Source organism: Mycteria americana, chromosome 2, assembly GCF_035582795.1.
Source record: "Mycteria americana isolate JAX WOST 10 ecotype Jacksonville Zoo and Gardens chromosome 2, USCA_MyAme_1.0, whole genome shotgun sequence".
Lineage (NCBI taxonomy): Eukaryota > Metazoa > Chordata > Aves > Ciconiiformes > Ciconiidae > Mycteria > Mycteria americana.
In genome coordinates, this window is record NC_134366.1 from 1,385,339 (window position 1) to 1,402,616 (window position 17,278).

At 55.9% G+C, this 17,278-nt stretch overlaps 1 protein-coding gene across 1 annotated transcript in view; it reads left to right on the top strand.

Annotated features, from left to right (window-relative positions):
* CCM2 (CCM2 scaffold protein) overlaps positions 1-17,278 on the top strand; it is a 38,862-nt gene that overhangs the window by 18,989 nt on the left and 2,595 nt on the right. Inside the window, exons 2-9 of the mRNA XM_075492187.1 lie at positions 10,194-10,367; positions 10,602-10,685; positions 10,889-11,072; positions 12,986-13,122; positions 13,992-14,127; positions 15,255-15,312; positions 16,102-16,240; positions 16,763-16,901. Of these exons, the coding sequence (XP_075348302.1) occupies positions 10,194-10,367; positions 10,602-10,685; positions 10,889-11,072; positions 12,986-13,122; positions 13,992-14,127; positions 15,255-15,312; positions 16,102-16,240; positions 16,763-16,901 (1,051 nt within the window). The remainder of the gene's footprint in view (positions 1-10,193; positions 10,368-10,601; positions 10,686-10,888; positions 11,073-12,985; positions 13,123-13,991; positions 14,128-15,254; positions 15,313-16,101; positions 16,241-16,762; positions 16,902-17,278) is intronic.

Here is a 17,278-nt window from a genome sequence, read left to right on the forward strand (position 1 = left end):
CCTTTCCTCTTGCCTTAGAGGAAAATCCTGTCGGGGAGGCTGGAGCCCGGCTTAGCTGGCAAGGCAGTCTGAAACGTGAAAACACGGAGCTGAGCCTTGTTTTGGAAGTGCGTTTTGTGCAACCGTTGCCTTTTGTCTTGAGCTGCTGCGTTGTTTGGGTTTTTTTAAGACTGACTTGCGTGCCGGTTCGCTGTTTTTAGGAAAATTGTGTTTCTACATTGCTTAGGTTTAATAATGTGTTTGTTTGAAGGAGCGGCTTTGAAATCAAACACAGTGTTTCTGGCTGAAATATGAAGATTTTACTTATTTCCTTCTGATACCACCGGTAAGTGTCAGCTCCGCATCAGCCTGCTGGGAGCTGGGGAGGAGTGAGAGGTCCCAGGGCCAGCGCTGGGCTCGCTCCTGTCTCTAATTCAGCCCAGTGGAGATGAAGCCAGGTCTTGTGGAGCCACGTGAGGACCTGGAGGGGCTGTCCCACCAGAAGACTGCTGGGCAGGATGGCAGGGACACCTCCAGAGGCTTCCCTACAAGCTGGTCAAAACGATCTCGGAGAGATCCATGTGCTGGCTGGGTCGGAGGAAAGCTGTCGGGGTTAGAAGGGGGATGGATGACTAACGTTGGCACAAACGGAGCTGGAAAACCGGGTGGGGTGAGGAGGGACGGTGACCTCGACCAAAGCCCCTCCTTCATGCTCTCACAAAGCTATTTTTACCTGGTGCTACAACGCAAGAGTTGCACGTTAGCCGTTCTGCAGGCAAGGCTGCCAGAGGTCTGGAGCCTCCTTGTCAAAGGAATTGAGCTTTATCCCTCTTCTCCTGACCGCCAGCACATCGGGTTGTGGTCTCAGGTGTTCAGCTCCTTAGGGAGAGGAGGGGACACCGCTACAACTGCCCTTTCTGATGGACAGCTTGCAGTAAGATCTTGCACTGGAGAAGCTGTGTGAAACGGAGATGCAGCCCCATGCAAAGCCCCAACATCGCTGGCTCTGCCAGTCCCAGGAACAGAGCTGCCTAAGAAGGCTCTTCGCAAGACGTAGGAACAGCCGCAGGTCCCCCCGTGATCCTTTGCATCCTCCTTGCTTAGATGTTCCCTGGACTTCGGTATCTGGCTCAGGCATAGGTAGGTCCTCACCCAGGAGGCCGAAGTCTGCAGCAGCAACGGGGACTTCGCTGCCTGGATGGAGCGTTCTCTGCTCGCTTTGGAAATCACCGGAGAACCCTTCTGTACGTTGTTTCTCGCTCCACGTGCAGAGCCGTGGCTGGCAGGCGTCGGCAGAGCTCTGCACGGTGAGACGAAGCTGAGGACGCTTTGCAGTGCCCGAGCACCGCGTTCGGGTGCAGGCGTTGCAGATCCGGCTTCGACGTCCTCCCAGTGCCAAGGGGAAGGGTCTGCGGCCGTGACCGTGGTTTTGCAGAGGGACAGGAGCTAGCAGAGGGTGGCATCCAGCCCTGCAACGCCTGCCCTCCTGCTCCCAGCCTTGGCAGCCGGCCCGCAGCTTTGGTCTTGATTAATTTTCGACTCCGTGCCTGGCATCGTTATCCAGAGCCCCCCCTCTTAAATCCTCGCTGTAGCGTTTCACTAAAGCTGATAAAAAGCTGAAGCTGTTCTTAGCTCTCGGCTTCAAAAAGGAATCCCTTGAATAACGGTTTGATCTAACATTTTAGCATCCAGATATCTTTGTGGGGAGGAGAGCGGCTGACCACACCGAAGCGGCTCTGCTGCAGCCATCTTGGCGTGCCAAGTTCAACGTTGAACCCGCAGCTGCCCTGTCTGGAGTTTCTCAAACCGAACGCTGACACACCCTCATCTCGCTACGCCTCCTGTGCAAATAAGTCCCCCAACGCCAGTTTACCACTTCATCAAATGCTTCCTGTTGACAAAAACTGGAGGAAAGTGGAATAAAAGGGCTTTGGGAAGATGTTGCCAGCCGGCATGCTGCGGCGGCGATGCTCTGAACCCCGCAGCGGGATGAGGAGGAAGCAGCAAGGGGCGCGTAATGGGAACAAGCACCGTGGGTGGCTTTCAGTCCAGATCCTCTGTGGAGCTTCGGGGGCTTCCCAAGCCGGCTCCGTGGCTCCTGGGGAGTTGCTGAGCTCTCCCTGTGTCTTTTTCCTTGGGGTGGTGGGGTCTGAATGGTGCATTTGGGGGTCCTGGGGTGGTGGGGACCATCCCACTTACTGAAAGCTGGCTTCCTACCGAGCATGCCAGCACCAAATAGCGTTCCGTAATGAAACCACCTCTGCAAAATTAAATGTGGAGAGGGTCCTGTTCCTTGGGCGGCACTGAAACACAGCCTAGCACCCCTGCTCAGAAACCCAGGGCTCCTGCTCGGGGCTGTGGCTACCAGCGGTGGGCTGGGTGCCACTGCTAGTCAAACAACTGGGAAACTGCTTGGCTTTGCTGTGTCATTGCTGAGCTGCTTGTGGAGCCTGGATTTTGGCTTGTGCTCAGATGTTTGGGTTGTAGAAGACTGCTGAGGGTGATCTCCTGAGCGGCTCAGCCCTCTGCGTAGCAAGACCATCCCCCTGCAAGTTCAAATATGTAGATGGCTTCTTTGGGGCAGAGCTTGAGTACTGGCCAAGTCAAAATAAACCGAATTACAGGGCCAGGATGATCTCGAAAAGGTCGCATCTACCCGAACGCCCGTAGCTGCTCCTGGTACTTGGTTGAGTCCTCTTGCCTTGTTCTGGTCCAGGACCAGAGAAGGTCTTGGTGGTCAAGGTGAGCGTGAGCCAGCAGGATGCCCTCGTGGCAGGGATGGCCACCAGCCTTCTGGGCTGCCTGGGAGCAGGAGGTGATCCCCAGGAGCACTGGGCTCCCAGTACAAGAGATGGGGATATACTGGAGTGAGTTCAGCAGATGGTGAAGGGCCTGGAGCATCTCTCGTAGGAAGAAAGGCTGAGAGAGCTGGGACTGTTCAGCCTGGAGCAGAGGAGGCTCAGAGGGATTTTATTAATGTATATGAACCCCTTACAGAGGGAGTGAAGAAAAGGGGGAGGATCCGGGCTCTTCCCGGTGTCAGGACAAGAAGCAACAGGCACAAATGGAAACACAGGGACTTATATTCAAGCATAATAAACTTTCTTTAGTGTGAGGATGGTCAGACACTGGACAGGCTGCCCCGGAGGCCACAGGTTCTCCATCCTTGGAGATGCTCAAAGCCTGACTGCACGCGGTCCCGACCCTCTGCTTCCCCCCGGTGCTCTGCCCGTGAACGCGTGATGCCGCCGTACAGACCGGGCTGTTAAGGATGGAGGGGTGGGGAAATCCAGCAGTTACGGGCTGTGAAAGGTCTGCAACCTGTTCCCGAGGCAGTAGGGCATTTGCTGGGATTTAAAATGGTTTTTAAGCAGCCGCCGCTGTAATCCCATCGCCGCCTGGTCAGGATTTGAGCTGGTGTTTTATTGTCTGAGCGACTTTGCGTTGCGCTAAAGGGCTGGAGCGAGGCCCTGAGTTATTCACCACCTGGACGGGGACCCGCCTCGGTCAGGCAGAGCAAAACAAGGCTGTTACGGCTTCCTTCTGCCAACAGGCTGAGGAATAGGAAGTCATTGGGAAATAAACCTCCACTCGGCATCAGGATGTACCTGTGGCAGTTTGCAGCTTTGTGTTTGGAGCTTGCGTTCGTATTGAGGAGGCGTGAAGGAACGGCAAACGCGAAGGTCGGTGTAAAACCAGGCTATTTTCTGCTCTCTGCTTGGGTTTCCTGGGGGTTGAGCCCTGAACCAGCCCCCCGGTCCCGCTCGTGTTGCAGTGCTTCTCTGTGGAGCAAAGAAATCTAAATAATAAACCCTGCCTTTGGCAGGGCTGTGCACTTGCAGCTTTACTTTGAGGCTACCGAGTACCTACTCATCACGGGTCTGGCTTTCCCAGGTCATAATTCACACGTGCTCTCGTCACCCTCGGCTCACGGAGCACGGTGGCCGGTGCTGCGGAGCCCGGCCCGGGCTCAAGCTGTGCCCAGGCAAAGCCGAACCCACAGATCCCGTGTTTCCGTGGCATTGCCACGCTGGAGGCTGGTTGGAATTTATTTCTTAACAGCCAAATCTTCTCTAAACGTGCTGAACGTGTTTTTTCTTGCTTGGTTTCACATTTTATTATTACAGGCACCTCCCGTGACTTCTTGTCCTTCCACGCACGCCGCTGTGATCCTTTTCTTCGTTTCCTCGTTTCCTCCGCTGGCAGTAAGCTGACCCAGAGCCCCTTTGGGCTTGGTTAATTCTTTCACCCCCTGCCGTATCACGTGCTCCCTTTGTGCAGATACTTCCTCCGCTGAGCCCAGCCTTCGCGTCGTCGGTACGCTCGAGGTTGGCTTTCTGATCCGCTCAGAAACGTAGCCTGGTCCCGGGGCGCTGCCGGCAGCTCTCTAGGAAAGCGCTCTGGCTTTACCCTAAGCGTGCCCTGCGTCCCTTTAGGAACAGGATAACTGGGTTTGGGGCGCAGGCTGTCCCCGGGGCTGGCCGGCAGCGGCACTGGGTGGCCGTTGGGAGCTCGATCTCCCTTAATCTCCATGCAGACGCGCCGGGGCGGGGGGGGGGAGAATTAGCCTTACAAATTTGCATTTGAGATAATCCCCTCGAGTGGATTAAGAAGCTGTTTCCGCTCCTAAGGAGAGGGATGCTCTTTCTCCTTTGTGTTCAGCTCAAAGGGTTGAATGTATTTAAAGGGGCTAAGACCTTGTTGATTTTTGGATGGGTACGAGCAGCCGGGCTCTGGGTGAAAGCAGCCCCAACTCCAGCGCCGGTGGCCAACAAGCACTACGCTAGAACCACCTTCGTCCCCCGTGAAACGCAGCCGGCGTGACGTGGCATTGCTCGGCAGCGTGGGAGCGGGTCCCCACCTTAATGTGAGCCCTCTCCTCCTGTGCGCGCTCATGATCCCAGAGATGTGTTTTCCAGGATCTTCTGAAGCTTGGGAGAAGGTCCTGGTCTGCTCCGTGGTCCAGCATTGGGTCGATTGGGGTTTAATTCCTGGCTCTGCCACCAACCTCTGGCTGCCAGACGAAACCCCTTCCCAGAAATTTTCCAATAACCCCTGATGCACCAGCCAGAGTAACGACAACCTCGATGAAGGATAAATCCTCCCTTTTCCCAGAAAGGGCTTGCTCAATCCCCATTTCTGAAGCCAAGTGGGAGCTGGGGCCAGGATGCGCTGCTGGCCAGGGGGGCATGGGATGGGTGAGCAAACCCCCATGAAGTGGGTGCTGCCGATGACCTGGGGACCCCGATTATTTTTCCCAGCAGCAAGGGGAAGGTGCACCTCGTCGGTCATCCTACCTCTAATGGCTGTGCTTACACCACGAGAGCCCTGGTCTTGCTGCCTGAGGGTGGGGGGCTGCTTGTTTGGTGCACCAAATAAAGTGGTTTTTTGAAGTCTCTGTGTTGTGAGATGCAGGGGGAGCGCAGAGAGCTGCAGGTGCTTTACTGGGGTCTTCATGAGGTTGCAAACTCCTTTGACTTAACTCCTTGCATCCCCACTTTCTCTGGGGAGGAGAGGGTGGAGGCTTCTGCTCAAACAGATGATGGGTCGGGCTGTCTTCCCTGAGCTTAACAACCTTTCCCCGGAGCAGGGCAGCACCAGGTTCTGCTGCTGCCATCTCAGCCTCACCCCTCACTGGCGGCTGCTCTCCGGTGACTTGAGAGGGGTGGGCAGTTGCGGCTACCAAATCGTAAGGTAGCCGGTGGGGTCGGTGAAACCCCTGTTGTGTGTTTTATTGGCCTCAGACAGGAGAAACGGCATCAGAGGGACGAATCGCCCCGACACAGATGCGGGCTCGGGATGGTGAGGGGTTCGCTGGACTGTGCCATGGCTCCTTGTGCCATGACAACTCGTGGCTGTGTCCAGCCTAGGCTGGGGGGCTTAGCCCTAGGCTCAGTCTGGTCTCCTGGGCTTTTTCCTGAAGGTTTGTCCTATTTCCATGGAATTTGCAGCCCCTGGAGCAGCAGCAGGCGGCTCGGCCGAGGTGGCCTTTTCCATATGGGCCACCGAATCTGAGGAAGGGCTGGCCACGGCTAGGAGTGTCCCTGGAGCCTGGCGCTCACCAAAGCCACGCACCCTGGCCCTGGTGGGTTTTTGGGAGATGCTGGTGGGCCGTGCTCCACTCTGGTTCCTCGCCAGATTTCCTTGTTCAAACGCATGTGAACGTACATTGGGTGAGCTGGGTCTCCCCAAAAAATCCACCCAAAGCCCATCGGCCGTTCACAGAGCCCCCTCCCCGGCCCGATGGCGTGCCTTTCCCTGTCAGTCTGGCCTGGTGGGTTAAACCCAGCTGTGAGATGCCCTCGCTCTCAATTAGTTAAGTCTGAAATGCCTTAAGTAGATGAAATTACTGTTTTCCTCTTGAATTTCGGAGCCGGCAGCAGCAGGAAGCCCTGAGGAGTGACCACGCTGGCCGTCCTCTGCCAGGAGCTGCAGCTCTCCGTGAAACGCCGAGTCCTGGCTGGCACAAGGTGTTCACGTAACCCCTTCCCTGCCTCTTCTCCTGACTTCGAGACGTAAATGCTTTTGAGAAGCGAACCGCGTGGGAATGAGCTCCTGGCAGCTCTCGCCTGCGCCGTGCTGCCCGTGCCCGGCTGCTGCCCGGCGCGGGGATGGACCCATCCTTTCCAAACAAGCTGTGTCCTTTCGGCTGAGCCCCGCTCCCCGTCCCAGTGGCTTTTACAGCAGATTCCCAAGCTGTTCTGCCACAGGAGATGTCTCCAGACCGGAGAGATCCACAGGGAGGTGGGCTGGGAAGTCACCTTCAGGGATTGCAGTTGTGGGCAAGGAGAGGCGGGGAAAGAAAACAAACTTTTATTTTATGGGTTTTGAGGAGAAACGGGGTCCTTCTCTCTGCAGCGTGCCGGCAGGGTTCACTTGCATCCCAAGATGGGAATCTGCTCGGTGCAAGCACCGGAGGGGCCGCGGGTGGCCGGCAGCCCGGCAGGTCTTCGGGTGCTTCTTCTCGAACCGACTTCTCTTTCCTCTGCTCAAGGGGCAGATTTCATCGGGGAAATCACCACCTTCGCCTTTTTAATTTGATTCTACGTCTGTGAAATTAGCAACTTGTTTTCATTAATCCTCTGAGCCTGACTCTTGGGCTCACGTTCGAGCCCAGCAACACTTTGCGCTTTCCCAAAGTGCCTCCTGGGAGGCCTTGGCTCAGGCAGGGAGCTCTTAACCTCATTTCCAAGCTTTGCTTTTCTAATGTGAGCAAGAAACTTAAGGACTCAAAATACGGGCCCTAAAAAAGCTTTACAGCCCTTGGTCTCAATAGATGTCGTTGGACCTTGGAGAACAAAATAGCTCTGAAACTCAGAGGAGAAACCGGGGTTAAAGACTGGGCTGGGGATGTTTCCATCCCGGGTGCAGCCGGGTGCGAGTCCAGGCTGTAGCGGCAAAGGCTGTTGGGGAGTTTCCAGGGATTTAGGGGTGCAGGAGGTGGGACCGCATGACTGGGAGCTGGGAATGGCATCGAGCTTTGCAAAATGGGCTTCTGCGCCTCACCTTGCCTCGCGCCCGGCCCCGCTGCTGCCAAACCTTGTCGGTTCTTAACCAACAACTTTATTTTGTCGCTGTTGCTGCGTGTAACAGAAGGAAACTGCGGTTATCGCACTTCCTGGCCACGAGCCGGCAGGCGAATGAACGCTCACGGGTTTGCCAACCCTTCGGCACGGGCCACGAGCTTCGGAAGCCCCCAAGACGAGGGTAGCAGCTTCTCTCCCCCCCCGAGAGGTGCTTTTGGTGAGCCACCAAAGGCTCCGCGCCGGCACGGTTTGGTTCTGCTCTCCGTAACTGGGTACTTCAATGGAGAACGAGGTAGGCGCTGGTTTTAGATCAGCTCCCAGAAATGCAGAAGCTGTTGTTCCGCGTTGTGTCACGTTGGGTGACGCCTCCGCCTTGGATTTACGCTCCCCAAATCCTCCTTCAAGGAGAGCCTGCGGCTCTCCCACGGAGCTCGGGTGCGCGGGATGGTGGGGAATCCCTCTGCGGCATCTTCCCAGCCCTACGGAGGCTGCCTGCGTCCTTGAAGGAAAAGCATGTTTCTTCTGGTTTGCTCTTACGGATTGGGCTGGATCCAGCAGCCTCGGCACAGAGAGCTGAACCGAGCCGGAACTGCCGGACCCTGGATGGTGGAGGGGGACGCGTCTGCGGGACCGTCGTGATACAGCCCCGACCCCGGCGGCAGATTTCTGCATCTCTCCGCTTTTGATTCCTAAAAGATCCTGGTGGAACAAGATCTTTACGCAGCAGCAGCCGAGGTTTAGGGTTGGACGCCCTTGTAGTCGGGGTGGCAGAGGCAGGGTCAAGCCCCATGCTCCGGTCTTGGCAAAGAGACCTGTTTCTTTCAGGATTTTCTTCTTTCTGGAGCCAGGAAGGGTCTCCCGGCCCCTCGGCAGGAGCCGGCTGGGTTGCACAGCGCAGGGTGATGCTCCATTTCGGGAGCCCAGCTGAAGGGAGGGATGCCGCCCCTAAAATCTCAGTGTTTGCCAGTTCTGGTCCTGCTGCTGTAAAGGTAGAGCTCTTTCACGAGGCTGGCATCGTGTAGCTGTGTTTTCTGTCCCTTTTGTCCTATAAACTCACTCTATTTTTATCTCCCTGATCCAAGGGACATTTTTCAGGGCCGGGCTGTCCCCAACGTCCTTGTGGTGCCTGGCTCACTCCGGGATTTGGTGAATACTATTCGACCAGGAGCTTTTCCATCCCACTTTCCCATCCTAGTACAACGGTTTCAAATTCTTTCGGTCTGGCTTTGATCTCTCTTGTTCCCGTAGATCTTTCACGCTCGTCTACATTGAGAAAAGCAACGAGAGAGGCTGAAGCTTCCTGATGGGAGCAGGTCCCACGCGTGCACCGGAACCCGGTGCGTCGGCTGCTGTGCGGGGAGGGACGCTGCTGGGAGTAGGTGACGCGGTGGTGGCACTCCCCCACCCAATATAATGTCCTACGGCGAGGCTCAAGCGGTTTAGGTGAAGGGTTTGCGGCAGTTCTTCCTGACGCTGCTTTCCAAGGCCAGGTCCTGCGGTGGACGGCAGCAAGAGGTGGAGCTGAGTTTGCAGAGGGCTGCTGCTCTTTGAGGCTGCAAAGTACTCCGCACTTTTCTGAGCAGGAGCGCTTGGTTTATATTTAATTAATGAGCCTTTCGAAGCGTCTTTTCTGCCTCTGCAGATCGTACAGTCCTTTTTCTTGCCCGTGAGAATCAGGAAAGCCAAAATGTGGTTGCCCTGAGGGGTGGAAAGCAGAGAGCATCACTGCTGTGGGACAGGGAAGCCGGAGCCGAGCGTGCGTAGGGCATCGGAGCTGCGTGGCTGGGCAGCCAGCGAGGCCACCAAGGAGCTCTGCCTTTCCCCTCCAGACTGGCGTTTATCACTGCTGTGAATCCCAAGCGTTGGATCTGCCCGCTTTAAAACATCCACTTGAGCCGGTAAACTTGGAATTGGAGAAGTCCACGCACGGTCCCGGTCATTTAGCCATCGAGTAGGCTGCTGCGGAGCTTGGTGGGGATCTACCACGGGTCGGCTCTGTCGCGACGGCCCCTGGGTGTGCGGCTTTCCTGGGCTGTCTGCCCCGTGCTGCGGTAGAAGGACGGTGGTGATGCTCCCTCTATAGCTGGGAGCCCGTGTGTGCACGCCGCTGCCGGCTGGACTCGTGTTGACTCCGATGTTTTTCCAAACCCAGCACTCAATGGTTTGGGAAGCATGAAGACCTGTTTTTCCCAGGAGAGGCCATCTCCTGGGTCGTGTACCCGCGTTTGTAGGTCTCCCCCGAGACCTCAGACAAGTTTGGAGCACCTCTGCCTTTTCCTTTTGCAGTCCTTCGTCGAGTTGCTCACTGCAAATGCTTGGGTGAAATATAAAATTGCACCGAGGCGAGGAGGAAGCCTGCCGGTTTTGCGCGTGGCCGTGGCTCACTCACTCTTACAGCTCTTAATCTGAATATATATTTGTATTTATTCTTAACTGAAAGGTTTGACATCACGACTTTGGGGGAAAAATCATCCCGTTTTGGTAAAGGGTGCTTACCGGCACTTGCGTTCTTGCAACGTGTTGTGGGAAAGGGGTTTTCAGCGGAAGGTCATGCACTCGTGGATTCGTAGCTGTAAACCCAGCCTGTCCACGGCGTGGTTGGGGCTGGTTTCCCCCCCCATTTTGGTGCAGAAACTCCTTCTCTCGCCCTTAACCCCGACGCCCCGGCGTTTCCCTTTCTCTCCGCAGCCTGGAATAGTGTCTCCTTTCAAACGAGTCTTCCTGAAGGGCGAAAAAGGTCGGGATAAAAAAGCCCAGGAGAAGGTTACGGAGAGACGGCCTCTGCATACGGTGGTGGTGTCCCTGCCTGACCGCGTCGAACCAGACGTGCTGCTGAATGACTACATCGAGAAAGAAGTGAAGGTAACGTCTGCCTGGCTGGGGCTGGGGCTCGTATATAACAATATATACAGCTATATAGCGTTAAAGGCATGAGAGATCTTCCATACGTCGGTGTATTTAGCAGCCACTAAATAGGGGCTTGGGGGACCAGCCCTTTGCTCTGTGTCCATGGTGTCCCTCTTGCAGTAGCTGGCGTGTTCGGAGGCGTGCTTAGCGTGTACGTGCTGTGGTAACGGTTTAGTTCTTCTTTTCCAGTATTTAGGTCAACTCACATCCATCCCAGGGTACCTGAATCCCTCCAGCCGCACGGAAATCCTGCATTTGATCGATAATGCAAAGGTGAGCGCTCAGCCTGTTGAATGACCCGCTCCGTGTAGTCTCTATCTAACGTGCAGCATGGAAAAAAAAAGGCTCGTGGAGCTTCCTTGGGGCTGGGCGCCGGTCTGACTCGCGTCCTCCATCCCGTGGGAGCGAAGCCCCTTACCAGCCCGTTACCAAAGGGGAAAGAGTTCAGCAAATCAATGGAAATACGTTTATTTTAGAGAGCACACCAGCTCCCGGGGCAGCTGACCCAAGAACACGACGCTGTCATCAGTCTCTCTGCCTACAACATCAAGCTGGTCTGGAGGGATGGAGAAGATCTCATCCTCAGGGTCCCCATCCACGACATCGCGTCCGTTTCCTACATCCGAGATGACTCCTCTCACTTGGTCGTGCTGAAAACAGGTAGGTTGTGGCCAGCACAGGCAGGCTGAGCCTTGTGTTTTGGGGTTGTCGTCTGTTTTGGGGTTGTGGGGCAGAGCCCCACGGTAGCCAGTATTGCCTTGGTGTAGGACGTCAGCCAGCCTGACCAGAAGCAGGACAACGGCGATGCTGGGTGAGAACAGACCAAAACAATCGGTGTCCTTCACAGAATCATAGAAAGTTTGGGTGGGAAGGGACCTTTCCAGGTCACCCAGTCCAACCCCCTGCCATGAGCAGGGACACCTTCAACTGGATCAGGTTGCTCAGAGCCCCGTCCAACCTGACCTTGAATGTGTCCAGGGTTGGGGCATCTCCCACCTCTCTGGGCAACCTGGGCCAGTGTCTCACCACCCTCAGCGTAAAAACATTTCTTCCTTAGATCTAGTCTCCTGCCTGGACTTGTTTCGGTCCATCCTTTTCTAGGGGGAGTGGAGGAAGGACTGGGTTTATGCGTGTTCCCCCGAGGCTGCTGTGACTGGCAGAAGAGCGAGCACGCTGGGATAAGATGAAGGCTGCTGGAGCTGGGCTGGGTTGTGTCTGGAAATGAACTGCGGGCTCGCATACAGCTTACGAGTTCCTCCCGTAGCCTGTCCTCCGGCAACTGCCAAACCCCAAATGAGAGCTGTCATTTACTGACTCTTAGGAAAGTTTGGGATCTTCAAGTGTAGTCGTTTATTCCGCATTGCCCATCCTGAGTGTGGGGTCCCCTGTGGATGTCAGCAAGGAGAGCAGGTAGAGACAGCTCCTCCAGCCTGGTCCCCACGCGTGTTGGACCTGCCCTGCTCTTCGCAACCCTTGTGCAGGTTGCTGGGAGGATTTCATCACGATGGTGGGTGTCTAAATGCCCGTGTTGAAGAGCCGGGGCGATACCCACCACTTCCGACACACCTCACTTCTTGTAATACCTGGGGAGGGCCTCGAATCTGTCCCCAGCAGCTCTGCGTGTGTCAAACCTGCGTGGTTTTGGGCTGGAGTGTTTGGGGAAGGCTGAGCTACTTAGAGGATGTAATGACAGAGACTTATCGGATTATAAACCCCGTGACAGCAAAGGACAGTCTATAGAATAAAGAAGTGACTTAGAAGACTGTAATTCTGCTGGTGGATTTCTGAGGCTGGTTAAGCCATGGAAATGAAGCTGACGATTTACAGAGTTGTCAGAAACCAGCTCTAAATTATAGGCTTTTCATTCAAAGACTTCCACAGAATTGTGGAATCACAGAATCGTTTAGGTTGGAAAAGACCTCTAAGACCATCAAGTCCAACCGTTAACCCAGCGCTGCCAAGCCCACCACTACACCATGTCCCTGAGCACCTCATCCACACGGCTTTTAAATACCCCCAGGGATGGGGACTCCACCACTGCCCTGGGCAGCCTGGTCCAGCGCTGGACAACCCTTTTGGTGAAGAAGTTTTTCCTAATTTTCAATCTAACCCTCCCCTGGCGCAACTTGAGGCCATCTCCTCTCGTCCTGTCACTTGTGACCTGGGAGAAGAGACCGACCCCACCTCTCTACCCCCTCCTTTCAGGCAGTTGTAGAGAGCGATGAGGTCTCCCCTCAGCCTCCTTTTCTCCAGGCTGAACAACCCCAGCTCCCTCAGCCGCTCCCCATCAGCCTTGTGCTCCAGACCCTTCCCCAGCTCCGTTGCCCTTCTCTGGACACGCGTTGCCCTTCTTTGGCCTTCGGCCCTGTGCAGCGTTCCGGTGCAGCTCCCGGGCTCCCGAGAGCTCCCTCCTCCAGGGCGTTTTCTCCCGGCTGCGGGATCCTCTGCCCTCCTGCTTCGGGGGCTTTGCTCTCCCCACAGGCACCCTGCTCGGAGGGCAGCTCGTCGTGCGAGGACTCCTTGCTGTTCTCTCCCTGCCTCGACCTTTCCATCACGACTTCTCTCTTTCTCAGCTCAGGACCCCGGGATCTCCCCAAGCCAGAGTCTCTGTGCCGAGAGCTCCAAAGCCCTTACTTCGGGCTCGCTGTCTGAGAGCGGGGTGGTTCCCGTTGAAGCTTGTTGCTTGGTGGTCCTGGCTACGGAGAACAAAGTAAGACTCAAAACACTCAACTAAAACTCTGTCCCATGTTGGGCTTGCCTCCAGAGTCACTCTCTGATTGCGACGGCACTGGGACTGGGATTGCTGGGAGGTTTTTCTGGTTTTTCTTAGACTAAGGTGGCCACAACCTCTCAGGTTGGAGAGCCACGAGCCCCAGGGTGGCCTCATCTTGCTCTCGCCAAGTGTCCCCTCTGTTACGTGACCAGATGCTTACCTGGCCGTAGGTTGTGCGACACACATAGACCCAGTTTTAAGACTGCAGGGTGTGGGTTGGGCTTTGCTGGTGCACAAGGTGCTTCCTGGAGGAGGAAACCTGGTCCCTGCCCCAGCCCCGAGACCTGGTTCGGAGACGAGAGGGTATCAGCAGATGGTTTTCCCTTGGTGGTGGTGCCTGCTGCCCAGAGCTTTCTCCAGCAGCAGGAAATCTGTGAAGACAACCGAATCTCTCCCACAATAGGATTTTGCTAACCAGGGCGTTTTCCTGATGCTGACCTGGAAATTTTGTTTCATCTGGTGTCTGGATCCAGAGATCCTGATCTCGGTCTGTGCGCTCCTACTTCTACAGCAGGAACCCTTTGCCTTCCGGGTGGAGTTTTGCTCGCCTTGTTTTCAGCTCTAACACTCTCTGGGGTGCCTGCACCTATTTGGGATGTAGGTTATGTAGCCAAAATCCCAGGGAGCTGAACCGAGGAGTAGGACAGAGCATCGACACAAAATCTGGGTGGATTCCCTCTCCTCGCTGGGAGGACAACACCCTTACAAATACCGTCCCGCCTGGCGTGCCCACCGCAGAGAGCCGAAGAGAAAGGCCGCCGTGGCATCTTCTGCCTTGCCCCAGCCCTTCTTTGCTCCCTCCCCAGGTGACTGCCGAGGAGCTGTGCTCACTTCTCAGCCAAGTCTTCCAGATCGTTTACACTGAGTCCACGATAGACTTCTTGGACAGAGCAATATTTGATGGGGCGTCCACGCCGACGCGGCACATGTCCTTACACAGCGGTAAGTCCGTGCTCTCCCTGTTTCCCTCTTTCTTACCGGGCCTGTCTGAGGGTCATAGAATCATGGAAAGGTTTGGGTTGGAAGGGACCTTAAAGATCATCTAGTTCCAACCCCCTGCCATGGGCAGGGACACCTTCCACTAGAGCAGGCTGCTGAAAGCCCTGTCCAACCCGGCCTTGAACACTTCCAGGGAGGGCACAGCCAGAAATTCTCTGGGCAACCTGTTCCTGTGCCTCACCACCCTCACAGTAAAGAATTTCTTCCTCATATCTAGTCTAAATCTTCCCTCTTTCGGGTTAAAACCGTTACCCCTCGTCCTGTCACTGCGGTCCCTGATAGAGTCCCTCCCCATCTTTCCTATAGCCCCCTTTAAGTACTGAAAGGCCACAATAAGGTGTCTCCAGAGCCTTCTCCAGGCTGAGCAACCCCAGCTCTCTCAGCCTGTCCTCACAGCAGAGGTGTTCCACCCCTCGGAGCATTTTTGTGGCCTCCTCTGGACCCGCTCCAACAGCTCCGTGTCTCTCCTGTGCTGAGGACCCCCGAGCTGGACGCAGCACTGCAGGGGGGGTCTCCCCAGAGCGGAGCAGAGGGGCAGAATCCCCTCCCTCGACCTGCTGGCCACGCTGCGGGCGATGCACCCAGGATGCGGTTGGCTTTCTGGTCTCTCCCCACCTTCACCAATGTCCGTCACCTCTCCTCCTGCCACTCTCCGAGGTCAGAGCCAGCCTGGCCCGGCCTGGTGGCTTCCCTCCTGCAGGGTGTTGGAAAAAAAAAACCCTCCTCAAAAAAAAAAACCCCTCCTCTGCTTTAATCGCGTGTGAGTTGGAAGGGCACGAGGGCTATCTCCTGCCTGCAGATGTTTCATCAGCCATCGTCCTCGTCCCCCATACCCTTTGCCTCTCTGTTCACGTTGGATGGAGGCATTTAGTAAAACAATTCCTTTGCGGTTCTGCATCTCTGCCGAGTCTGTATCCAGTCCTGGCACAGCACCGCTCGGCACCATCTCGGCCCCAGCCCCGCTGTGAAAGCCGAGTCAGAAACCGGTGTGTGTGTGTGTAGGTCACGGATCGGGAAAAGCACCGAATTTCTGCCTCTTAAACTCCACGTCACGACTGTTTTCCTTGCAGATGACTCTTCGACAAAAGTGGATGTTAAGGAATCTTACGAAACGGAAGCAAGCACTTTGTAAGTTGAACGCGGTACACTGAGCTCGCTCGGCGCTCGCTTATTAGTGCGGCCTCGCTGCCGGGTTTAAAGCCCCCAGAGCAGGAACCGCTGCGGTCTGCACTTTGAAAAGCTTCTGCTCGCTCTGGCTGAAACATCGGGCGGTGTTTTTACTGTCCGCGGGCGGTGCCGTGGTCCCTGCCTCCGCAGCATCCGTGGCCGTATTGTTCTGCCGCCGCGGGTTTCTAGAGACGGTCACGTACGCAACGTATGTGCAGTCCCCCGAGTCAGCAAAGCGGGGACGTGGCGCTTTGCCTTGGTGAAGTCCAGCTGGAGTTGGGAAAAATGTTTTCCCCCCAAACCCTTCATTTTGGAAACGTTTTTGCCTCCTGAATCGGTGACCGCTGAAAACGTTGGTAGTGTTTGCGGGCTGAAAACCTGACACACAAACTGCTTGTTTAAAATTGACTGATGCTATTTGAAAATTTCACATTTAATGCCAAAATAAGGTGGTTTGAGGCTTTTCCCCCCGCTGTTCCAAAATGAGAAAACAGTTGGAGGGGGGGTCCGTGCTCACATAGGGCTTCATTTTCAGCAGGTCACCAAACCAATGTAGTTCGAATCCTCCGGGCTGCGTGGGAGCCTTCAGACGCCCTCAGGAGCAGAAGCTCGCGAGCTTTATTGCGGAGAGAGCGTGTTTCCACCAGCCTCTCCGCCCTTCCAGCCTCTCCCGTGCCGCAGCTGCCAGCGACGGCGATGCAGAAGGTGCCCGAGGAGCTCTGGAGGACTCACGCTCTGTTTGCATTTCAGTTCCTTTTCAGAAACCTTGGATGCAGGTGACAACTCCCCCTCTTCCTTCTCCACGCAACAGTCTCCGCACATTAAGACGGTCAGCGAGAGCGAGCTGAGCACCACTGCGACGGAGCTGCTCCAGGACTATATGATGACGGTAGGGTGCCCTGGGGTCCCAGGGAAGGGTAGGGTGGGGGGGGGTTCTTCCCTTTAGGGTGCTCAAGCGCTCTTGGGATTTGGGTTCGTTGCCTCGGCGTGCAGAACGTGAGCCCACGCTGCTGTAGGAACAGCCCGTCCTCCTCCTTTTCATACAAATTGTGCTTGGAGGCTTCACGGGACCTGAATGTGGGCTCACATCCTTCTCCCGCAGGAGCACCCCCACCCCCTTGTCCCCTCTCGCCGCGTAAAGGCATGTCACGCCATCCGCGGCACTCCAGGTCCGTCACTTCGTGAGTCACGGTCCCTGCGTACGCTCACAGCTTGTCCCCATTTGAAAGCTGCCAGCTCGGTAGTGGCTCGCACCAGCCCTGTCCTGCTTTTCCGTCGGGATGAGCTGCTTCGTTACCGCACCTCTTGTCAAACAGCAATAAATCCAGTAAACGCCATTCCCAGGCTTCCCATCGTCTCTTCCTCCTAAAAAAAAAATCAGTGACGTTTGCGGCGTGCTTCTCTTCCGCAGCTCCGAACGAAACTCTCTTCCCAAGAGATCCAGCAGTTCGCAATGCTCCTGCACGAGTACCGCAACGGGGCTTCGATCCACGAATTCTGCATCAACTTGAAGCAGCTCTACGGGGACAGCAGAAAGTTCCTGCTCTTAGGTGAGTGTCAGCTGCCGGGGATTCACCGTGGATGACCGACCGGAGGGTGAGAGCCGGCATCGGTCTGCTCCCGAGCCCTCGCGACGTGCCTGGTACCCATCTCCGATGCGCAGGCCTTCCACGTGGGCGGTCTGATGGGGTGCGAGGGGGTAAAGGGGTGGGCGTGGATGGCACAAAGATTCCTTGGGGTGTCACCAAGCAAGGAGCAACATCTCAATCCATCCTTCTTTTGGAGATACCTCTTTCCTGTGGGTACCTGAGTCCATCTAGATCAGATCCCCCATCTCAGAGGCTTGAGTCAGCCCTGGAGATGCTCACCTCTCCCTCCTGACTGCCAGGGTCTCTCCTCCAGACCAGGCACCAGGCTTTCCTGTGCC